The 24,185-nt window shown below is 36.4% G+C and overlaps 3 protein-coding genes across 8 annotated transcripts in view; 2 read left to right on the top strand and 1 right to left on the bottom strand.

Moving 5' to 3' along the window:
- The window catches only part of LOC110842618 (serine-rich adhesin for platelets), a 48,797-nt gene extending 34,772 nt beyond the window's left edge, over window positions 1-14,025 (top strand). Inside the window, exons 6-11 of one of the 4 annotated variants that reach the window (XM_022088386.2) lie at window positions 2,135-2,279; window positions 3,093-3,182; window positions 3,267-3,424; window positions 6,020-10,013; window positions 10,813-10,916; window positions 11,034-14,025. In XM_022088386.2, the coding sequence (XP_021944078.1) occupies window positions 2,135-2,279; window positions 3,093-3,182; window positions 3,267-3,424; window positions 6,020-10,013; window positions 10,813-10,916; window positions 11,034-11,282 (4,740 nt within the window). In that variant the 3' untranslated portion in view covers window positions 11,283-14,025. Of the gene's footprint in view, window positions 1-2,134; window positions 2,280-3,092; window positions 3,183-3,266; window positions 3,425-6,019; window positions 10,092-10,335; window positions 10,917-11,033 lie in introns of all 4 variants that reach the window. The other 3 variants (XM_022088385.2, XM_035848429.1, XM_022088382.2) reach the window with 3 other exon arrangements.
- Window positions 13,689-15,238, bottom strand: LOC110845244 (cysteine-rich PDZ-binding protein). 2 transcript variants are annotated; one of them, XM_022091628.2, is made up of 5 exons: window positions 15,079-15,238; window positions 14,909-14,979; window positions 14,764-14,835; window positions 14,597-14,686; window positions 13,689-14,362 (listed from the first exon to the last, which is right to left on the bottom strand). In XM_022091628.2, exons 2-5 carry the CDS (start codon window positions 14,933-14,935, stop codon window positions 14,249-14,251), a joined length of 303 nt encoding a protein of 100 aa, XP_021947320.1. In that variant the 5' UTR covers window positions 14,936-14,979; window positions 15,079-15,238; the 3' UTR covers window positions 13,689-14,248. The 2 variants fall into 2 exon arrangements, with proteins under 2 accessions (XP_021947320.1, XP_035704323.1); XM_035848430.1 differs by having other exon boundaries at window positions 15,054-15,206.
- A 367-nt stretch (window positions 15,239-15,605) lies between these two features.
- Window positions 15,606-24,147, top strand: LOC110845243 (kinesin light chain). Of its 2 annotated transcripts, XM_022091627.2 has the most exons (19): window positions 15,606-16,422; window positions 17,226-17,311; window positions 17,422-17,585; window positions 17,714-17,932; window positions 18,028-18,127; window positions 18,203-18,313; window positions 18,396-18,513; window positions 18,583-18,645; window positions 18,719-18,743; window positions 18,804-18,917; window positions 19,053-19,109; window positions 19,207-19,411; window positions 19,497-19,523; window positions 19,622-19,818; window positions 19,891-19,912; window positions 19,994-20,145; window positions 22,662-22,706; window positions 22,967-23,018; window positions 23,095-24,147. In XM_022091627.2, the coding sequence occupies exons 1-18, from the start codon at window positions 16,415-16,417 to the stop codon at window positions 22,970-22,972; spliced, it is 1,719 nt and encodes a 572-aa protein (XP_021947319.1). In that variant the 5' UTR covers window positions 15,606-16,414; the 3' UTR covers window positions 22,973-23,018; window positions 23,095-24,147. The 2 variants fall into 2 exon arrangements, with proteins under 2 accessions (XP_021947319.1, XP_021947318.1); XM_022091626.2 differs by lacking the exons at window positions 22,662-22,706; window positions 22,967-23,018; window positions 23,095-24,147 and adding an exon at window positions 20,750-21,379 and having other exon boundaries at window positions 15,609-16,422.
- The last annotated feature ends 38 nt before the right edge of the window (window positions 24,148-24,185 follow it).

Raw genomic sequence — 24,185 nt, 5'->3', positions numbered from 1 at the left:
TTTATAATTTTTGATTAAAACCCTGGGTTTTTCCGAACCCTGGATATACGAGGGAATATGTTGATAAAAATTAATTACGGAAGAGAATGAGTCATCTGAGTTTTACGCGACTATTATTGGTATTTGAAATCATTAAATATTCATGATCACTGAAATTCATTCTGTCCCAGTTTCATGAAAGTTAACTACGATACGATTGCAAGTCTGAATTTTTTCGAGTCAGTCACAAGTTTGTCAACACTAACAGCTAGGTATAATTTGCAAGACTATTTTATGTGAGTTTTTGGTTTGCTGTGATTATATACACTTTTAAGCATGAATTGTTTTAAGACTGGTTCAAAAAGTTCGGGAAAAGTTAAAGGTTCGCAAAGTTTGGACAACGTACTAGAAGATCATTCATTCACCGTTTTTCAGGATTCCTTTGATTCGGTACAATTTTTTATGACGTTTTTAACCTTGCGACCACATACGCGGTTATTTTCGTTTCGAATGCATTTAATAAAACTTATAAGCAGTTCATACGGGCGAATTTAACCAGTTTCAACGAGGACATTATTTTTACGTACCAATGGAATGTGCTAATCACCATTTTCTGGTCATAATTTTGATTTCTTGCCCTTGCAGCAGTAAGACATTTTTTGATCTTTGGTGGACCCTTCACAGGTGTCTATGTATGCAAAGCAACATGCCGTAGGGTTTATGTTTGAATGTCCAATGAAAGCTGTTACAGAGTCAGAAAAGTCAAAAAGTCGAATCTACGTAATCCATTGTGAACCGCCTTTTACAACACTTTTGATAATTGTTGAAAGATAGCCATATTTATGAGGTATGCCAAGTCTATGCAGGTTGAGGGTCTATGCAGGTCAGCAGGTTGAGTTTTTCACGAGTCGTTGTTCGTGGCTCAGAGTCCTCATGTATTTCTTATGATACTCATATGTGATGTACTCACAGACCCGCATACTTATTGCATTGGTGGAATTGTTGATTGTTGACTTTGTAATACATCAAAGTTTAACAAAGTGCTGGGAGAAACGCCATCGTAATGTTTCTTGAGAAATATGCAGAGTGTGTGGGTCTGAGCAAGTCGTGGAGGCATGTGAAAGAAGATTCGTGAACAAACAGACATCAAAAAAGTTGTATGGCTTGGATTTTGAGAGTCGAGGTGCACCTGACCCACAGAAGAAGACTCGCGACAGAGTCCCATGAAAGATGAGCTCGGCTAATCCCATTCACTCACTTGCACTTCTTCCTCAAATTCCACTCTCATGTTCAAACCTACTCAATCTTTATATGGATTTATGCTCAACAAAAATGCAATGGCTTTAATATCAAGTACCATATTTTAAGTGCATTCCATGTCATTACAGGTAAAATATTGTGTGTTGGAGCTTAATTTTTACAGGACGAATAATAATGAATGAAATGACGTGGAGGGTTGCAAGCTATAAATATGAGATTTTTTATTTCGTGAAGAGTAGGGTGTAGTGGATATAAATAATTAATTTGACGGAACATAAATGGGTCTTAAATGTGGCATATTATTTTATTTAAATAGCACTGGTTTTAAAATCTTGGAGTAGGAACTTAAATTTTAAATTTCGTCAAGTATACAATTTCTCTGAAGCAATACATGTGTCATGATAGCACATATAATGATACGAAGAAAGTCGTTGAATTTTACATGGTTTAAATTGGAAGATCATGTTGTCATAAAGTCATCGTACGTACATGTGCAGAACAATAATGTTGCAGAAGCTTGCACATATTTGCACAAAGGTTCAAAAATAAAATGAGAATATATAAATAACTTTTGGTGTGTTAATAACAAAGAAATCTCAGCCAATAATAACTCGGATGATAAAGAACCGGAAGGGCTGCGTTCTCAACTTTTTGTTTGATTAATCTTGCACTCTGTGAGAACTATGCATACTTACGTTGAAGGATTTGATAGCTAGAAATTCGGCTATTCACAGATGTGACAGCGGTGTTTATGTAATTCGTCTTGTCTCATGTTTCAATTGCAATTTGTATACCAAGAAGGAACAACTTTCTACTGCAGGCGTAGATGGATAAGTTTGTACCCATCTAGATTTGGCAGTATTGCTCTATTTTAATTTATACTTCTTAATTCTAGGAGCCCCAGAAATATTCTGTTGCCCTCAGAGGTCACGACTTCACGGGCTTGGGATTCAATATCTGTGGAAATATGAAGGAAGGTATTTATGTGAAGGATGTCATGCAACGTGGTCCTGCTGCAGAGTCCAAGCACATTCTTCCAGGTAATTCAAAACTACTATTTATTATTATTATCGCCATCATTATTATTACTTATTGCATATTCGTCTTTATCCGTCATGTGTGCATGCATACAAATATATGTGCAATGTGCATACGTATTTACGATGAAGCTTGCTTTTCCTGATTTAATTCATTATGCATCTACAATTTCCTGCTGAATGGAGAAAATTGAAATTGACTTTACTAAAAAGCTTACCTCGACAGTCAAAAGCAAACAATATGGCGAAACATGTGAGGTGTTTGTTTGTTGCCTCATTTATTCACTTCAACTTTAAATTGCAGTTTGACTTTACAAAAGCCGCTAGTCTCGTGTGCTTAATAAATGATTAGATTCTTCAATTAACAGCTTGACATCAATTGTCTTGAAAAATAAGTTTCTAATTTACATCTGCAAACAAAAGAGTCGTATATTGATTGAAAATGCAGTTGATGCCATGCAGAATTTCATTACTGTTGAATTGGGTATATTCTTATTGTTACTTTGAAAGACGTTTGTCGATGTGACTATCACTTTGAAAATTCGTTTGTAACATACACTGCTTATACTATACGATGTATTGTACGATGTGGTGGGTTGAACTTTGAGAAAAAGAAGAAGAATGCAGCAGCGTCAATGCAAGTGTTAAGTAGAAGACATTAAAACTTAGCATCCAGTAAATTAAGCAACCTTTGACTTTATATACTTTCTGAGGAGTATGTAAACTTTGACGGATATCGTCCCATGAATTTCTCTAAAGAGGTTAAATTTGTTAAGCTGAGGCCGTCTAATCAGTTTTTTTTCTGTGTCCTCCTAGGTGACCAGATCACCAGCATGACTGTCTCCTTCCAACAAATGGTACTGGAAGACGCAGTAACTTTGCTGAGCTACGCCTCGCCTTATGAAGGTTTGTTTTTTGTGGTTAACTCTTTAATCGTTCTGTACTGTTTACTAAATAAATCTTAAATAAATGACAATTTATCGATTTCAGTGTCGCTTGAGATGATGCGCCATCCAGAAAAGTCCTTGCACCACAAAGGGCTTTTCGTGTCCCCAGTTACGCATCCGTCGAGTTCCGGTCAGTCGGGTACTCTCGAGAGGGTGTGTCATCCATTCTTTAAGAGTCAATCAATCGACGACTTGAGAAAGGTATTTATGTGCTTAATACATATCTCTTTTGCCGTCTTTCTCCCTCTCTCTCCTCTCACGTTAAAGTTTTATCGGTGATTAGCAGACGTCGTTGTATCGTCGTTGTTGCATGCACGTGACGAAGTTTAGGCTGCATCACATCACTACTAAATTCTCATCATCCACACTGCTGCTGTGGTAAATTGGCTGGGGAATGACTTGTAGCTTATCTCCTCCTGGGCATTAAAAACGAGATTTATTTCGGGATGATGATGATGAAACATTGATGGGTCTGCTGGCCACAAAACACCCAGCAACAAAGAACAACAAATTAAATGCTCTCTTCATGGACCGATGCTGTTGAAGATGATGCGATCACAAGTTCGGAGGAGCAAAAAAAAGTCATTGTCTTGCGAATTTCTGATGTGGGTAGAAAGGGCATTAAGTTAGAGTCGATTCAAACCCATTACAGATTATTTTTGCCAACTAAATATTTTACCAACTTCATTTTATTTATAAACCTACACATATATTTTGTTAAGCTAAAAGTATGATCCATTTAGTCTACTTTTATTATTGCTGAAATAATATGCAGAATATCAATATCTAATTTTCACTTTGGTCAATCACGTATATATTTTTATACGTATGGCATTTCTTTAATAGAAAATGGTATGCATAAATATTTGATCGTATCAAAATTTCAATTTACCAACACTACAAACCGCAACCAAATTAATTGCATCCCGTTAATTACGCTGTTTGAATTTGAATTTATTTTCATCCGTCATTAAAAACTTTTAGCTTTAAATCATATGAAGATGAACCACTCCTCATTTAATTTATTCAAAGACTTGGATAGATAGACCTCGATCAATCAAAAGTGGCTCAGCAGACCTTCCTGATATCTTACGTGCATATGTCCATACACTGAAAATCATAGACCCAAACTGAATTAAATAGATATCTCCTAGAAGAGGACTGTTGCTTATTGTTACAAACCGATGTACGCAAAACTTGAGGAAGTTTACCTTTTATTATGATAAATACAAGTCTTTGAATCCACCTCGGATTTCCATTTTCCTCTGCATGCAACTTTGTCGCTAGTTGATGACGATTAAAAAATTTAAATAAATATGTATCACCACAACTAAGTAATAAAGCAAGCAAGGAACGCCGGTTAATTAATTAAAAAAGCAATAACCTCTATTGAAATGATTCAAAGAATAATTATTTGATGTCCATCATCAACGAGTAGGAAGATCTTTATCGCGAGTATACGGCTGTAGCAGGTACATCGCAGTTCTTGCAACTCGCTAGGGGCAATTACATTGAAGATCATGGCAATAAATTCAGGCAAGCTTGTTGGCCAACCGTAAATGATTCTCTTTCTTTCTGAATGAATAAGAGTGAACGAAGTCGTCGTATTCTTCCCTTGTTTGAAAACTTGACACAAAGCCGAGCTGCAAGTGCATGCATGGTGCGGTGCTTGTTCACTTTGTCTTTAATCTCAAATGTCCACACTTTACAAGCCAAAAAATGAGGTCGATTGACTTGCACCTTTTCTTCTGGTTCAAATAAATAGCATGCATCCATCCTTTATTTGTTTAGTAGTTTATAGTACAAGGAAACTTTTTATCGTGGTCACACCTCAGTTGTACGCTGAAAGAGACGCGGTTTCCTAAATACAAGTTTACACGTACACACGGTTTGTCCACTGAGACCTGGATTTCTTGATATTGATGAGTTGATGGCCTATGTATTTAAGTATGTTAAAATTTACATACGCATGGCGATTTTATGATTATTAAACTGAAATAATATGTACATGCATTCTCTCCTTTGGACCGTCTCTAGTGAAATTATATTAAAATCGGACGCATTCACGGGTTTAGATTTATTGAGGAGAGATAAATTGGTGGTGGTTGGAAGAGGAAGAGAGTTGTCTCATATTTGAGTTTGCATACCATCATCACAAACCACGTTCACAACATAAGAGAAGAGAACAATGAGAAGAAAGCAAGGATTGATTGCCATTAAGAGGAGAAAAGCTTCATGGGGTTTCTGTTTCGTTTTATGCCATGCGTATTAAAATTCATTGGAAATCATGCTTGTAATCTATTAAATACCTTTGGAATTTATTTTCTTGCACACAGCACCATTGTCAATTGTCAATGCGGCACAGGGGCACGATATTTCTTTTATCTGGATTCTTGTACACTCGAATAACCTATTTGTTTGGCAACCTTATTCTTCTTCATACGTACCACTGCATTTTTTTGTCTGAGAACACACACTTATTTACATGTGTATGTACTTACATGACATTATATTGATCATCCCATCTCAAGGTTGCGCTGAGCACTCTAAAGGGCTTCAGTCACAATACTTCTGTCGATTCGATAAGTATTGTGATTTGATGTTTTGCAGTGACAAATTAGCACGAGGAACTGCATGCAATTATTTGACGCGAGTTATTCTGGTTCCATTAAAAATCAGTCGTTTCTGTAATACCGCAATGTCTCAATGCACGTGTAGCTCAAGCAAATATGCTCATTGTGCTTTCGCATCACGCCTAATAAACATTTTTTCTCATGTCGTCTTTGTAATTTGCAGGTGGGAAAAGAACATTTGGATCAGCAAGTGAGTCGTAGTAAAAAACAGACGAACGGAATGAAGCTTTCATCCTCATCATCAACAACAATGGAAGTTCCAACCGTGGTGGTTGGTTCTAATGAGGCTCGATCACAAAAGTCGTCTTCACAGTCCCCGAATGCCAATTTAGGTTTGGGAGCAGGTAAACTAGGCCTGAAGGCTCATCATCCAAAGCAAATCTCTGTTGATGAAGTGGACTCAGCCAGAGGTCCCATTTTCCCAGAAATTAAAGTGTCTGCAAAGATGTCCAAACCAGAAATCATTCCACGAGCCAAGTCAAAAGTTACTAATGTGAAGAAAGATGCTCCTCCAGACGCTGCTGTTGCTCCTCCCGCTGCTTCAGTGGTGGTCGTGGAGGCAATTTCTCCCGTTGTTAAAATGTCTGCAGACTTTGAAAAGATGGTCGAGGAACACTCCATCTCGCAACAAACGAACTCGGCTGATTTTGGCATTAAAGGCCCCAAGTCAGCCGCTGTAATTGAGGTTGAACCCATGGAAGTAGTACTCCCGGAATTGCAAGCTCCAAATATGCAGGACAAAATTCCTTCCATGATGATGTTGAGTGGAGAAAGTTCCGATCTAAGGAAGCAGGAAGTGAAAGGTCCTCACGTGGAAATTGAAATGATGGCTCCGGAACTGGCTATGGGGATGCAAGAGGAGTCCAGTGTGAAAAAGCCACAACGGGGACAGAAGGGCAAAGACAAAGCTGACAAAAACAAAGAGAAGGAGGCAAAGAAGGAGAAAGCAAGTAAGGAGATGAAGGGCGATGGCGAACAACAATCGCCAGAAAAATCCAAGTTTAGTAAATTCGGATTTAACCTCCCAGATATCAGCCTAAATTTTGGTAAAAGCAACAAATCAGGAGAGGAGAAAGAGAAAGAAAACAAGGATGTTGGGGTTTATGAAGAGGTTGATGAGGTGGTGGTGGTGGAAATGACGAAGGAGGAAAGTAAGCAGCAGAAGCCGGACAAAGAGAAAAAGGACAAATCCTCCAAGAGCAAAGATAAAGAGAAAAAGGAAATGAGTTCATCATCATCCAAAGGTAAGAAAGAGGATGCAAATGAAAATGAGCCAGTAACTACGACATTCACATCCGAGTCATCCTCGTCATATCATCACGAGGAAATGGTTGGTGAAAAGAAGCCTTTGGAGAAATCCTCTTCTTCCGGATTTGGGTTTCACCTCAAATTTCCATCATTTGATAAACCAATTTTGAAAAGAAAAGACAGCAGTGGAAGCAATTCCGGGGAGAAAGAGGGAGAGATGATGGTGGATAAAGATCCAGGTGCTAAGCCAGAAAGCCCATCAAAACCAGCCAAGGCCACAAAAATCAAGAAAGAAAGTAAAACAAAAGAGGATAAAAGTCGCCCAACATCACCAGCTTCCAGAGAATCCGATGATTCCACCGAAAATAATGAGACGATGACTATGAAACCTTCCGCGGACCCATCAGATTCGGCTGAGACTGAAAAGTCATCATCGCCTAAAAAAGGAGGCGGTGGTTTTCACATGCCTCACTTGGGAATAAAACTTCCTAAATTTGGACACAGCAAACAAACTTATTCTTTTGAGAATGCAGGTGATGGGTCAGCAAAAGAAAGTAAACAGAGTGAAATTCCTAAAAATATCGAAGAGTCATCCTCCTCCTCCGTAAAAGTTGAGCTTACTGCTGATGCACCGGATTTCTCAAAGTCTGCCAAATCCGTTGACGATGCTGCCATGAAAATTCAGAGTTCTGAGATGTCAATCTCCAAGTCCAAGAAACCACCACCTTCTGCTTCATCGTCCGAGGTGGAAGCAGCTAGTTTGCCATCCATGGAAGCGAGACCCTCCTCACCTATTGGGGTGAGCTACGGGCTCTATCCACCCTCCGTGGAGAGTGAGATAAAGGACAAGGAAGCAATGTCTCTGGGAAGATCACGCTCTCCAACGCCGCTTGGTGATAGGGGGACTAGGGACAAGACGATGAAATCCGAGGAAGATTTGACAGAAAAGGATGGGAAAGGTGAGAAAAGTGGAGAAAGCAAACCTGGTATTGTATCAAAAGTATTGCGTGACTTGAAAGAGAAAGTTTCGGGAAAGCGGTCTCACGATGGTCAGCACCAGCAGCAGCAACATAGCGGTGCTCACAACAATGGCAGTTCCAGTGAGGACGAGGCTGATGCTGAAGAGCAGGGAAAAGAGGTGAAAGCAGCCAAAGAGAAGGTGAAATTGGACAAGAAGGCTGCAAAGGAGGCGAAGGAGAAGGCAGCAGCCGAGGCAAAAAAGGAGAAAGAAAGGTTGAAGGCAGAGAAGAAAGTTAAGAAAGCAGAGCTTAAGGCAAAGAAACAGGCTGCAACTAGCGGTCAATCCAGCGACTCCTCGTCATCATCCTCTGATGAAAGTGATGCTCAAGACAAGGATAAAAAAGTTAAAAAGGATAAAAAGAAATCAAAGTCAGCAAAGTTGAAGGACAAGGAAAAGAAATCTGGGAAAACTAAAGCAACGGCCAGCAGCCCACCTCCTGTTGAGACGATTGAGATTGAGACGGAAACATTTGAGGAAGTGGCGTCAATGTCACAGCAGCAACAAAATAGTGACACACAAATGGAGCAAATGGTCAAAAGTGGTGGGGATGACAAGCCACCTGTTGCCCCCAGAAAGTCCAAAGAATCTGCCAAGGCGAAAGAAAAGGCTTTGACTACTGAGGAATCCACAAAGTCCACAAAGGATAAAAAGCCCAAAAAGGAAAAATCAGAAAAGAAACCAAAATCTAAGGATAAAAAGGGGAAAAAAGATGACAGCAGTTCCACAAGTTCTAGCAGCTCTTCCTCGGACAGTGAGGACGAGTCTTCTGGAAAACCAAAAAAACCAAAACGATCAGCAAAGCGGAAAGCTCCTGTGCCCCCAACTTCCACGACCACCACGACCACCGTCACTGAGACAGTTCATGAGACTATGACTTACGCTGCCGACGCCGCAACGTCCGCCGATGTTCAGCTTAACGAATCCTATTCCAAAACACCAGAAAGCGGAAGAAGGTCTGCGTCGTTCGGTGACTTGTCGAGTTTACAACCAAAGCTGAAGATGGATAACATGGACAGGACAATGTCTTTAGACATGGCGGCTGAAAATGAACAAATGAGTACAACAAGCAGTACTATGCCAGTTGCTGGTCCCGTGGATGATTTGAGCGCAGATCCGGATTCCAAAGTCATAATTCCTCATTTTACCAGATCATCACAACAACCAAACCTCACGACTCGTTTGGAGGAAACTTCTTCCAGTTCCAGCTCTGAAACTCTCAGAGCAGCAGCAACAGCAGCCACTTCCGTGGTACACGTTCACCCAAAGGAGTCCTCCGTTACTGTAGTCACCCACACCACCAACGACATTCCCCCAGTTAGTGACGACCTGCCATCCGGTCTCACGTACGGTCTTACCCCCACCACCACGACCATTCAGCAAATCAACGTTGGCTCCTCAGACCCCAGTTCAACAATTCAACAGCCACAACATGGTGCATCCGAAATTCAGAGAATGATGGACGATACAATTTCCATGATGAACAGCATTGCACACAAAATGGATAGTCCATCCCTGGTACATTCAGTGCTAGAGAAAGAACACCAAAGTGGTGGAGTAACTTTCTCCACAGTTCAATCTCAACCTGCCCCCGCTACCTCCAGCACCATGACCATTTCTTCATCCTCCTCGGATGCGATGACGAAGGACGAGGCTGAGATGTTGGCTCAACAAACTGTGGATGACATAATCGCTCATGTGAACAAAAATGGGGGAACCCAAGTGCATGCAAATGGTGGTGGGACAGGCGGACATGAGTCCATGGCGTCCATTGGTGGATTAGGGGCCCGGTCAATGGAATCGTCGAGCAATACTGTGAGAAACGTTACAGTGACCAGCATCCATCAAAGCATGACGGCGAAGGATGACCAACATCACCACATGGTGGAAGGTGATGATTCTGCTTCTTCTGCCACTAACAAAGCTTCTGTACTAAGGGGTGACAGTAAATCAAGGCTTATGCAAACGGGTAAGGTTTAAAATATTCACTACAGACTCACTAACTTTTCCGATATCTGAGCAACCGTGACAAGTCAGGGTACACTACATACACACGTATTAGAAGATCAAAGGTTTCTATCGCTAGCTCGTGTCGTTTATCGCTCAAGACATGACACCAGGAACTGAACAAAACTATACATACACGACCAGGCACAGCTTTGAGAAATACAAATTCACAAAGTGAATAATTATACGTTTTTGTTTAATTGTAGTACAAGACGCCAATACGATCAAACTAAACCCCATTTCCCCCTTAAGGAAAGACTCCTCCATGTCCTCCTCTTCTTCTTCTGTGGACTCATCTCCAGAAGTGAGGACAGAGTCATCCCCACCAACTTTTCTCCACGATGACCACGACGTAAATAAAATTACTGACAGTCGTGGGACTCTAACCACCAGTACGGCAGTTGGACACTCAAAGGGACAGACTATTGAAATAAGTTCCAAAGAATTGGATGGCATTATGATGTCCCATGCCGAGTTTTTACAGAAACAAGCTTCAAGCATGGGGGGAATTAGCGGTAATGTTGGTGGTGGCGTCACATTAAATACAACCACAATCACTACGGCCAATGTCAACGTTAACATGTCCCCAGACTCGCTTGAACCCGCTAGCTTTGATAACTGGGTGTATGTGGAGCAGAAGAATACGCCAAACGAGTTGACATTATGTGCTCATTCTCATTCAGATCCAGAACCGTCGACCTCATCGTCCAATGACGACGATGACATGCCTTATAACCGAAATGGTGCTCTTAGTCCTTCCACATATAAGATGGAAACCGAATACAAGGTTGGTCAGAATTTCTTATGAATTTATTTCACATCAAAAAATACAGGACTTGCCACGTGTCTTTGTCACTAGTCTCTAAAACTAAACTAGGTTTTTAACAAAATAAAATTTATGTAGTATGCGACTTCCGAGATGATGGTCACCAGCTCTCCAATTCCTTCCGGAGAGCATTCCCCCACGACGACAACGGTGTATTCGACCACGATGACGCTGCCCCAGAAGACGGTGACCCAAATTACCCTTGGGGAACCCACTGTGGACTCGCATGGGAGAATCGTGTCTAAAATCACCTTGGAGTCGTCACCCACCTCCGCAGACACCACTAACGAAGAATCTGACTTACCCACTCTCAAACCTACCAAATAAATTGGAGTAGTTTGGTCAGATTTCGTACTTATCTGCATACGTTTAATTCTTTCGGTAGAAAAATAATATTGCGGAAAGATGTAAAACGGGTTTCCCCCAATAATAATAAGAAAATAGCACGACAAAGTTATTTAGTATGATGATCAGGTTTCAGTAGCCGAGGTACTTGATAATATTATGGCAATTGAGTATACATACATGTATATGAGTATATCAGTTTTTTAGGTATTGATTATGTAGTTTAAGTAATTTACCTCCCACAGTCCACATCCCACATTCATAACTAATATTTGCAATTTTCTTCTCATGTCTGAGTGGATAGCCGAGGATAAATAATTCAAATAACAAACTTATCACAGCGTTTAATCGCAAACACAAATGATTTTTTTAAATGTTGCCTTTTGCAAATGTTACCATTCAACATGAAACCAGGTATATTGGTAAAGAGGAATTGATTTTACAAATTACAATAAGCTAGTTTCACCCACCGAATTTCAAATCCAGCGATGCAAAAAAATGTATTTTATGCATATATGTTTTCTTTAAGTATTGTCTAGTGTACATATATTAAAAATTTTGATTTAAAACTTGTCTACACTTAATTGCACATTCATATGTAACCTCTTCCTGTCCCCAATTTTTCAAATATACAAAGAACAACAATTTGAAATGGATCGGAATTAACAAGAGTTTACATACTATTAAATAAGTGTGCATATGTATGTAATGTAGCATACATATATCGTAAAAAATTACGAGATTAATTAATTTTTACAAAAAAACCGTCTCTTTCGAGGCGTAATTTGCAATTGACATTCAAAACATGTAAATATCTAACATTGGGTTTTCATGCAAAATCAGGTTTGTAAATATACATCATACAAAATGTACATATGTACATATAGATAGATTTATGTAAATATCCTGAACACGTTAACATTTGTTAGCCATAAGCTAGAGCAGAGCCAAAGTGCAGAGTGTATGAAAGCAATAAATAATCTTTGTAAAGTTGTAAAAAATAGATGTATTAAGGTAATTGAGGTTTGTAATTTTTGATAATCGAGCTTTAAAACCGAATGAGACAAAGTGGCATAATAAAAATAATGCGTGATGTGATGACGGCCAGTGGTCGACGAGTTCGAGTTCTGTTGAGGGGTGTACAAGTTTTAGTCGTTGTTATTCTTCAAATTTCCATTATTATAAAACTATTTACTTTAATTTCTGTAAAAATGTGTAACTCTTAGTGGTAATGTATAACTCTTATTTTGATTTATATCCTCCACATATATAATTTAATCCCTATGAAATGCTGCAAAATCAAATAATCCGTCCTGGGCACAATGGAAACTTGAAAAGTTCAAAATTATTGTCAAGCCTCAAACAAATACCGAGCAAATTCCAAACCGGTTATCATTCCATGGTCCCAGCACGCTCACATATTTGACGTCATACTCCCAATCACAATTGGTCACAACTCAAAGTATTCAAAATCACTATTATGAATATGTATGGTTAAAATCCGTGATAAGCTAGTTGCTCAAAATTAGTCTGCTTTTCACTTAAAATTCTTATTCTATTCGACAGTTTTTAAATATTTACTTTAATTAGCTTTGAATGCTAAGAATGCCTTTGTCAAATCCGTCCGTATAATTATAATTTAATGTATATGCAAATAGTTTAATTAGCATACAACTTCTTGAATACTTCGGTTTCGAGAGTTTTGTTATAAAATGCCATGATAGCTTTCATTTGTACATATAACAACGTTTTTGTCTTATTAACGTAGTTGATTACTTAATTTAGTTGGTTAAAATCGTGCTGGGCATAATGCAATATTTTTGTTTCATACATATGTTTGTTGAGAAACGCCATTTATCGATTGTCTTCCTTCATGTTGATTCAAGATGTGAAAAAGTTTAGAATAAAATAACCTGCATAGTTGCACATATTTGTACATTTTTCGAAAAGTACGTATATAGATTTCTATACTTTCCAAATATAAATTTGTACTGACGTCCTGAGCTGTATGTGCCATGATTAGAAGAGCTGTTGTTTAGTTTTGTTATGTAAAATGGATTGCCAATTTTTTGCACACTCTTCCTAATCTCATCCATTATTCGGATTCAGATTCTCCCTTTAATATTTTTAATATCATTTTATCATAAATATATGTAGGTGTTAATGTGTAGTAGTAAGGCCTTGTGTCATTTGTGTTTAGCTTTATTATTAACCACTTAAATGTGTCTGTACATATGTCATATCATTATAAATGCTAGAAAGAAGCATAAAATCGACCGAGGAGTTGCCGTTGACGTTGTCCGGTAAAATGCGTTGCAGCCAATCAAAAATGTAGCATTTGTGAAGAGTACCTGATTTTCAGGGAAGTTTTGCATTTGTTTACTGTACATAGATTTATTATAATTATTACTTAAATATAATATTAATTTTTATGTAGAAAGTATTTTTACTTGTTTAACCCCTGTTTTACGTATTCCATTCTATTTTAAATTACACTAAACAAGTTCAGATATATTATTGGCTCTTAATCAAGTGTGCAAATGTATAATGCACATGTCACAAAATACACACGGAATACAAAATATAAATGTAAACTCTATTCCAATATATATATACATGTTTTACACTATAAGTTTGAACGTGGGACTCGTCTAATTTTTATTACGAAAATGTGTAAATGTTAGTGAAATGACTCTAATAAATCGGTCAAGCATTGTAATTATTATATTTATTGCATCTTATTGAATTAAGCATACATCGTACAAGTCAATTCTGCGGAATTTGGAACAGCAAACAACTTCAATGAAGTAAATATTATTGAAATCTGCTAAAAACTAAAACTGCATAATTTAAACTATCCCATAAACTAAACAGTTAAATCATAAAATATTGATTTCTTAAAAAAAACACTAAATCAATTATAAATCAATAGTACTAACTGTTTCCATTCACGTTGCTGACTGTTTATAGTTTTTAGTCTCCATAAGTTTTTTGCCACACATTGCACATATTCCTTTGGAATAAGCGCAAGGCTGACAGTAATGTGATCCCGCTTGATGTACCTGAAAGATTTCAATCCGAATATTTTAGATTTTTCATCCATTTTAACTTATAAATGCCGGAGTTTTGTAGGAATTCTGAAAAAAATTCATATGATCTAAAATCGTAAAATTTGAACATTTGCTGCCAAGTAGAATTATTTTTGTTAATATATGATACGGCTGGAATAAATCTAAAGCGTGAAAACCTAAATGATGACACCCACATTGTTCAGACATAATAAGCATTATTAGTACCTTTTGTTTGCATATTCGGCATTGTTCAAATTTTGTAGAATAAGGGTTAACTCTAGTCTTTCGGGATGAAAGGAGTTTGTTTTCATTTATCTAGATTAAAATCACAAATATTGATAGACCTCCTACTGCGTAAAACTATAAATTTTTAATTTTAATTTTGAACAAACCTTCCTGCCCCCACTTTCTGTAGTGTTTCTTGCACCGTCTTTCCATGTATCTGGTGTGATGATTTTACCCACCTAAGTAGTAATTATTATCGTAAGCAACCAATAATTATGAATAATCATGCTAAATGATAACGACTTTAATTACCTTCTTTTGACACTTATCGCACACCATTATAAATCTTCTCAGCTGTTTGATTACTTTGATTGGTTGGTTGTCTGTAAACAAATTGTAATATTCGTCAAAAAATAAGATAATACATACATACACGATTAATTAGATATCTAGTAACTTGATTGATTGGAAATTTTGCTGACCAATATAATAATCTTAGTTGTGATTTGAGTTTCCAATATTTATTATCCAAAACTTTCACTAATTTAAAATAAGGCAAAGTATGAAGTACAAGTTGAGAGAAAACTTTGTTGTGAGTGATTAGAAGGGAAAGCAAACCTGGCGCTGTTTACTCATAGCGTGTGAATATCTCTTTGCCCTGTATGCATTTTAAGGCTGATTTTAACCAGCTAGGCAGCGCCATCACATTCTACTCGTTGAACCACTAACTTCAATTATTGTGCACTTTAAAAGTTGGTTTAATTGTGGTATTTGCTACTCTAAACTTTCTATGCATTGTTTTAAATTGGAGTGTGTCACATATTTCTGGTGTAATAAGTCCTGGCAGGGACTACGAATTCATATGAAATAATTTGACTTACCGTAAAAAGGATGGCGCTAGGGCACGTGTTACTGTCCTTAACATAAACACACCCACTGAGGTGATTTTGCGGCAAGCAAGTTGGCTGATGATGGTGGTGGTGCGAAGATTCGTGCAATTTATACACACAAAACATTGAGCGTAGACGTAATAATCTAAACCTATAGAGCTAGACATCCGACGTGTGATTCACGGTTGTTTGATCTTCAATCTGGCTGTGGCATAGGCAGCAGATAAAAAATTTAGTCTCTAGTTTGCTCACTTCCGTTCTGCTGATGATGAAATGACGAGGAGTGGAGGAGAGTTCGAATCTGTTCTAAATAAAGGAAAGTAAATTACAGCTGCTCCTCCTCAATTGTCTGGTCCCACTTACAAATTTCCAAATTTCGTAATTTCTCGTCGTCGAAATATAAGTGTAAACCGTGATGCATATTTCTTATTTTTTCAATTCAAGCATCAAATATAGTAAAAGTGAGTGAAGGGACGATTTCGTTTTGTATAAATTCAATCGGATTAAATTGTTCGCGACATTCATAATACCTTGAAACTTTCAGTTCATAGTTTATATGAACGAGTTGCTGAATCTGATTCAGAACCAGCCAGAATAACAGTGAACAGCTGTCAAGAATAATTCAATTGAAGTGGATTTTAAGATAATACTACGTGATTGTATAGTCATAGTCTAATTACATTAAAGTTTTGCAGAAAATAATGCTAGAGCTAGCATGTAGAAACGAAATATGTTACTAAAATATATTATGAAGTGCTAAATTGCTGAACGAATTTCAATAACCATTGAATGACACCGTGAATTCTATTCGGCAGCCGCTGACGCTACGGCGAAGAATAATCTGTAATAAACTTTTAAATTTCGAATGTGAACAGTAAAATCTTAGGACGTACATCAAACAATAAGGCTTTCAATATTTTGCCATTATATGGATAGGTAAGTGTATAATATACGATAACACTCTCTGCATTCCTTCACCCTTATAGTTTCTACAATTTAAACACAATTAAAGCTACAGCCATGCACTACCCAAATATAATAATATACATATTGGTGTGGTAAAGCGTTTCGCAAAAGGCATTTCGCAATCAATAACTATAGATATTTATATTGTAAACCATTGCAATGTAATTACAGACAGGTGTTATCTGCTTGTCTGGTGCAATATTAAGTATTCGAAATCGAGATCTAGTTACTAAAAACCGGACTAGGAAAATTGAACACATATACGCATCTGACGCACATCAACATGATTGGCTCGTTTTAATGAAATTAGTACGTACAATAATTGCGTATACAATTTTATAATGGATAAACTACAAACTAGATAGGAAAGCAAGTTTTCACAACTTGTTTTACAACAGCATTATGCATTAATATGTCGGTAATACTTGAAAATCGGCAGCGTTTCATGCATTCTACACAAACTAACGGTACTAAAATGTAACTTTTTTGTTGTTGAGGATATTGATGATAAGTTTATACTCATCGCAGCCTTATAGTGCCGGTCAGTTGGCAAAAATCAATGATATTTGTCATAGATGTTTAATTTTATTACCAAATCTTCAAAAATCTGAAAATATCAATCATTATCTGTATAATATTTTTGCTCGTATGTATAAATGGTACAAAATGAGGTTATACTTCAAAATTGGAGTAAAGTGAGTTTATTGTGACTGGGGTTATAAAAAGTTTAGTGTCTAATATTGAAATACGTATTTTTAATTCATTTTAACTAGAGAACAAAAACAATTGGTGGACAAAATGACGCAACTAACGCAAGATGAGATTGTGAGCAGTACCAAGACCGTCATCTCTGGTTTAGGTAAGAATTTTCCTCGTATATGTCGTATGTATGTAAACATGTAAGACACAATATTCATATATGGAATATTAATTCAAACTTTTATTATTGTTGTTAATTAACCCGTGTAGAATCCCTAAAAATCGAACATCATGCAGATCTTCAAGCATTGGAACCCTCCGTGAATCACAAGTCTCAAGATTCGGGCAACAGTGACACCATTCTTGCATTTGAGAAAACAGATATACTTCACAAATCCTTGGAGATGATAGATATCGGGATTGAGGAAGCTAAGGTACGAGCTTACCAACGTGACCTTTTGGTTGCGAACATCTTTAAAATCGGACCTTGGTTTAGTTTTTAATTTTATTATAAAAGTTCCTTACTACTCAGAAAACAAGTTTAATCCTACATTTTTTACAGGTTATGGTCGCACTTGCTACACACATGCAAATAACAGAGGCAGAAAAGCAAAAATTACGAACACAAGTAAAGCGATTGTGTCAAGAAAACGCCTGGTTGAGAGATGAATTAGCAACTACTCAGCAGCGGTTACAAGCATCCGAACAATTGGTTGCCCAATTAGAAGAAGAAAAAAAGGGACTCGAATTTTTCAATTCAATAAAAAAATATGACCAAGATGTAAGAAATTTCATCATTATAAATGCTTGGCTTTGCTTCATTTTCCCCAATTAACATGGAGTACAAATTGAAATAATTTGTATGCACATATACAGAATGAAGAGAGCACAATGGAATCTTCATCACGTTCAGAAAATAAATCAGAAGCGGATCCCGTCATGGACTTGTTCCCTGATGATGACAACGACGACAGGGGTAGGTGGACCTATTTGGTTTACACTTACTAAACTAATGAGAGATATTAATACAAACAATCTTAACCGTATAAAGCAATGTCGCCCACTCCTCCAAGTCAGTTTGTGCAACAAGCGAGTGCCGGCTACGAAATTCCTGCTAGATTAAGGACCCTTCACAACCTCGTCATCCAATATGCGTCGCAAGGTTTGGTTCATTTGAGTTGTTACACATCTAGCCTATTGACTATGATTAACTAGCTAATAAAATTTATTTACCTCTTATGAAGGGCGATATGAGGTTGCAGTTCCTCTTTGTAAACAAGCTTTAGAGGACTTGGAAAGGACATCTGGTCGAGATCATCCTGATGTCGCGACAATGCTCAATATACTTGCATTGGTTTACAGGTGTGTTTGCCAAAACTTGCATATAGATTAATGATATATGATTCAAAGTATTCTTTTGTCGATTTATAGGGATCAAAATAAATACAAGGAAGCTGCAAAGCTATTGAACGATGCATTGGCTATCAGAGAAAAGTGAGTGATATATACTTAAATAAGAAAAGCGTCATCATTGTGTCTTAAAATAATAGTTATTTAAATATTTTAGGACTCTTGGCGAAAACCATCCAGCAGTGAGTTAGACATCACAAAGATACTAAATAATTTGAATAATAATAAATGTAAATTTTCAGGTTGCAGCAACTTTAAATAATTTAGCAGTATTGTATGGTAAACGTGGTAAATACAAGGACGCAGAACCATTGTGCAAGCGTGCACTAGAAATTCGAGAAAAAGTGCTGGGAAATGTAGGTCATTTAGTTTGTATTTTAAGATATTATCTGTTGGAGATTGTCAAAATTATAATGCTGACAGAATTACCAAATACTGTTCTATATGCAACTATTTTTCATAATATTTTTTTTTCAATGGTAAATTTTTAGACTCACCCGGATGTGGCGAAACAATTGAACAATTTGGCTTTATTATGTCAGAATCAGGTATGATCTCCAGTCTCTAGAGACATGATTGTAGTTTGTAGTTAGTTCTTAATTACCTAAACCTAAATGTTCGCTAATGTACTATATTATCCTCAAGGGTAAATACGAGGAAGTGGAAAGATACTACAGACGTGCATTAGAAATATATGAATCCAAACTTGGTCCAGACGATCCAAATGTGGCCAAAACCAAAAACAATTTAGCTTCCTGTTACCTAAAACAAGGAAAATACAAGGAAGCAGAAATATTGTACAAACAAGTACTAACCAGGGCACATGAAAAAGAATATGGTGCAATAGACAGTACGTAAAAGTCATTGGTGTACTTCTTCTGCGACTTATTAAGAGTAACAAAATAATATTAATATTTGCTTATTTGTGTTTATAGATGATAACAAACCCATTTGGCAAGTGGGTAAGTATATACCATATCACGCCCATGAACCCTATAATTCATCTTGGCGTTATAGTAAGAGTAAAATTATAATCGTCTCCATTATTTGATTTATATAGCTGAGGAGAGAGAAGAGAATAAATCCAAGAATAAGGAAGGTTCTGCTGCTGACTATGGTGTCTGGCATAAAACTGCAAAAGTAGACTCACCGACTGTCACGACCACATTAAAAAATTTGGGATTTTTATATCGACGGCAAGGAAAGTATGAAGCTGCTGAAACTGTTGAAGAATGTGCAATGCGTTCCAGAAAAGAGGTATACAAAATCCCAAATCTTAATACAATTACAAAAATAAATTCCTAATTAGTGTTGTTCCTCTTGAATTAGGCTCTTGACGTAATTAAGCAAGGTTGGGGTTAAATAAATTCAATGTTAAAATTTAACTTCATTTAAAAATAATAATTTAAAAGTAATAATTTTTATTCTCAAGCCAAAATGGCGCAAATTCTAGGCCCGGAAGGTGGTGGTGTACTTACCCCACAAGAAAAACGAAGAAGTTTGCAGGCTCAAACTTCTCGTGATCGTAGTCGTCGAGGATCTCGAGAATCCTTGGACTCATGTCAGTACGACGCGGGGGATGAGGTCAGTAAGAAAGACAATTGATATTTATTCGGAAATTTGCTTGTTGGCTTTTACTATCTTTGTACACTTACTGTGATACACACTAGCTTAGATTCTTTTTTTGTATTCTGACAGCTTTAATCATTCATTCTTGGATTTTTTTAAATACCTTTTCCTACATTCAGTTGTATTGTAGTAGGAGAAATTGTAAACTACACAGCTACTATTTTTTTTGCTTGTATGTAAAAAAGTACCTCTAGTAGGTAGTTATATTATACAAGACGTCGTCGTGTTTGCTTTATACACATCTACGACAAGCCGTGAGCAATTTAGGTTGCCCTTGAATTTCGAATGAGCGGATCGACTAGCTATACGTACATACATATTTCATTAACTACACTCATGGTGATTATTACACTGATAATGGTTAGAAATAAGCAAGATAAGCTATAATGATAATAACGTTTTTACAATTAATTCATTACTAACAGAAGTGAGCCATAATATGAATTAATATTGACCTGAGTTTGAAAAACTACACAGACTGACCATGTTCGTTTCCATCTAATAAATTGCATGATAGCAAATTTTATTACTTTATTAAATGGTTTTCAATTGATTACAGCCGTCGGTAGGGCAAGCAAAGGTGGTGTCAGGAGATCCAAATATCAGTATACAGAGAACCAATATCACTTCAGGAGACACTGGAGATATGCAACGATCAACGACCGGTTTGAAAACCAAACTGTTAAATGCACTGGGATTTCAATCGTGATAATCGTATTTAAACTAATAATTAGTAAAATGTGATTGAGAGAAGCGCGAGCCAATCTGGCTAAAATTTGAATAAGCCTCGACTGATTGGCGTATATTCACAAAAATTCAGAATTGTACTATTCGAACTTGCAATATCAGACTGAACCAATCATGGAATATCACTGTCTTTGCAATAATAATTAGACCCAAATTCATAGTATGCTTGCATACTTGCGTGATTTAATATAATTACAAAGAAAAATAACATTATCAATATTAATTCAAGAATCTCAATTAGCGTGCCTTCCCGAAAGTAAAATAGTGATCAAATGCCTTTTTCGTAAAACTATTTGAATACAGCAGGTATGTTTTAGTGATATTATATCAAATAATAACCTACATACATTTAGGAACAAATTATATTATTAATTTACTTTTATTAGTGCTGATAAACTTTTTTTTAAAAATATAATCCAATTTTTAACATTTTCGCATACTATTTTATGACGATGGTGAACTTTATTTTATTTCATTTCATGGGGCTTGTAGCCAATAGCTCGTGAAATCTCATCTCTAAGGATAAGAGTCACAACCAGTCACAATATACATTTGGTTGATTGTGCCAATTATATTTTTTGTGATTTGCAAATGCATGCAAAACTAATTAAATGTACTCATACATAGGTTAAACCTCATCTTACTTCTTACAACACACACATGTCTAACATCATCATTGCTATTATTACGCATATTCTTATTGTCGATTTTGTCTATTTGGTTGATGCACCCGGATCACTGCTTGCATTGCAATCCAATTACAGCTTTGTATCGTACACCTTTCTCCACAATGTGACGGCGAATTTTCGAATGTGCATGTTAACGACATGCTTATAGATTGACAGTGTCGAATGCCGAATGAGTTTCGTTGAGCTAGGAACATTTCAATGTGACGAAATTAACATGGAGAATGTTGATCATAAATACCTATTAGTTTGTAGACGACGTTACAAGTTTTAGATAAAACAGCAACTTCTTTGAATTTGTTTATTACTGATTAGCAGTATGGGAAGTTAAGGAGGTCAGGTTCCTTCTCCAAATTGCGAGCATCCATAAGAAATTCAATACCAAAAGTGATGGAAATTTTAGCAAGAAAACCATTTGAACCGGAATATACATCAAGGTGAGAGTTACATCAGTATTCATTAAAACAAGAGTGCGACACCATACACTACGAGTACATTTGGAGGATTTGGATTATGATACCAACCGAATGAGAGCATGAACAATTCGACTGTGATAATACTACTCAAGAAATTACTAAAATCACTGCATGCAACATTCCTAAGTCGCTCCAAGTTAATATGATGAGTTTTGAATATTCCCCCAGAAATATTTATGTACTAATTGCTGATTGTGTAATTATTTCTTTAACGTGTATATAGAATTTCAAAACGCTATTTGCTAGAATGCAAACACATTTCATGCAATATGCTAATTATTTCTACATAATTTTGTGCCTATGTACATTGAGTCTATTGCAACGATTTATACATCAGCTTGAAGCACGCATTTTGTTCTGCTCTCATTTGATGGGTTATTTAAATATACAATAGGATTTCCGGTTTTGGTTTAATTATCCCTTTTCATCTGTGTTTCTTTATTAGTTTTAACTTACATATCTCTTACACTTTTGCTGTAATTTTTCAATGCGAGCACCAAACAGTTGTCTTTAACGATGATAATTAAATACGGTTTTCAATTTATTTCATTACACTTTGCAGCATGAAAAGGGCAGGCCACCAGCAAAATCGGAGTCTGGACTCGTGGTTAGTTCTTGAAATTATGTACTTTGTTGAAATGCATACGAAACTGAGATTTATTTCATTGTCAGTAAATGCGTAGCAGATTTGTAGGACAGAAATAAATAATTCATATATGGTTAGATTTAGTATTAGTTATTCAATTATCGCACACATCAATGAATAATTATTTCCTACTCATAAAGCAAATAATTTGTTAATCGACCTCATACTCATCTTTTTTAATAGAAATTTTCAATACATGTGACTTTTTGTACATTTGTCAGGCATAATATGCGGAAGGCAAGCTCAATGTCGGTACTTAATCCAGAAGAGCAGGTAATAAAGCAAGCAAACTGCAAAATAAAAACCGAAAAAGTATACCGATAATTTAATCTATGCATGAATTTTACAGATTTCTTCCGAAATTATAAAATATTTACCAAAAAAGAGTTCCGAATGGCCGCGCCAAAGACCCCAATAATTGTGACCCCCCTAAATCTACACTCCTCAGCACTAGGAATCGGACCTGACTTTTTCAAGCAAACTGACCACATGAGTAGACATTTTATTTGTGTATTATTTATGTTGACGAAAAGTATTCAGTTGTTACCATTTAATTCTATTTTTAATAACCAGAGTTGTGCAAAAGAGATGAGGGTATAATATATATGATAGACATTTTGTTTTTGTACGTTGCATTTTAAAATTTCATACCTTTTATTGTTTTTACATTCCGTTGACCGTTTTACTAGTCTTGTCCGTCGTACTTGCAGATTATTTATATTCACTTTTCAACTTTATGATTTCACTAATTGTTAACTACTATATTCACCAATATATGATATGATTCCCCTGAATGCACGCAAATTACGCAGTACCGGAACTATGTATGCAAGCAGAACTACTGTTGATAGTTAGTACATATACATAAACTGAAATTGACTGATGATTGATAGTATTTTTGAAGGTGATGGTCTATATTAGCAAACTTTTGGACGCATTTGGAAGCTGTCGTTTACAATTTTACGTTAATATTTTTAATGCAATTTTACGTCCTTTAATTGTTACTATTATGTTTCTGCCGGTAGTGATATTGTGTTGAAATATGCTTATAATTCTAATTAGTTTAGTGGATTGCAGTATGCATTGAGGTAATAATGAAGTTAATGTGAAAATGCTACATTGTCAATAAGTGCCTGGATGAATGTCTAATGTCGAAACTATTGATAGATGACTACCCAGCCCATTGGGGAAAGTTTTATTAGGGTATTTTACATGGTCCAGCCAGCATATATGTATGTAGATACTAGATAATAATTGTAATTTATAACGTTTGACACACTGAACAATGTAATATTTGTTTTTGGTACTACCAACTTGGTAGTAGTTTTGAGGGGAGTTTGTAACTTATCACTTCTTTGGAAATATACTGGAATAAAGCAGCTTTGCTTGTAAAATCATTTAACCATTAAACAACTATTTGAGTGTCATACGAGAGGGCTA

This window comes from Folsomia candida, unplaced genomic scaffold (assembly GCF_002217175.1).
Source record: "Folsomia candida strain VU population unplaced genomic scaffold, ASM221717v1 Fcan01_Sc002, whole genome shotgun sequence".
NCBI lineage: Eukaryota > Metazoa > Arthropoda > Collembola > Entomobryomorpha > Isotomidae > Folsomia > Folsomia candida.
Note: the sequence above shows the minus strand (reverse complement) of the source record. Positions and strands in the feature narration are given on the sequence as shown.

Bases quoted from the DNA above. Each gene is read 5' to 3' on its own strand.
- LOC110845244 (XM_022091628.2), bottom strand. From the start codon at position 14,935: ATGGTGTGCGATAAGTGTCAAAAGAAG. The intron at 14,836-14,908 runs GTAATTAAAGTC...ATTACTACTTAG, and splicing joins GCGATAAGTGTCAAAAGAAG to GTGGGTAAAATCATCACACC. The intron at 14,363-14,596 runs GTACTAATAATG...GAAATCTTTCAG, and splicing joins GCCGAATATGCAAACAAAAG to GTACATCAAGCGGGATCACA.
- LOC110845243 (XM_022091626.2), top strand. The intron at 17,586-17,713 runs GTACGAGCTTAC...CATTTTTTACAG, and splicing joins TCGGGATTGAGGAAGCTAAG to GTTATGGTCGCACTTGCTAC. The intron at 19,110-19,206 runs GTATGATCTCCA...ATTATCCTCAAG, and splicing joins CTTTATTATGTCAGAATCAG to GGTAAATACGAGGAAGTGGA.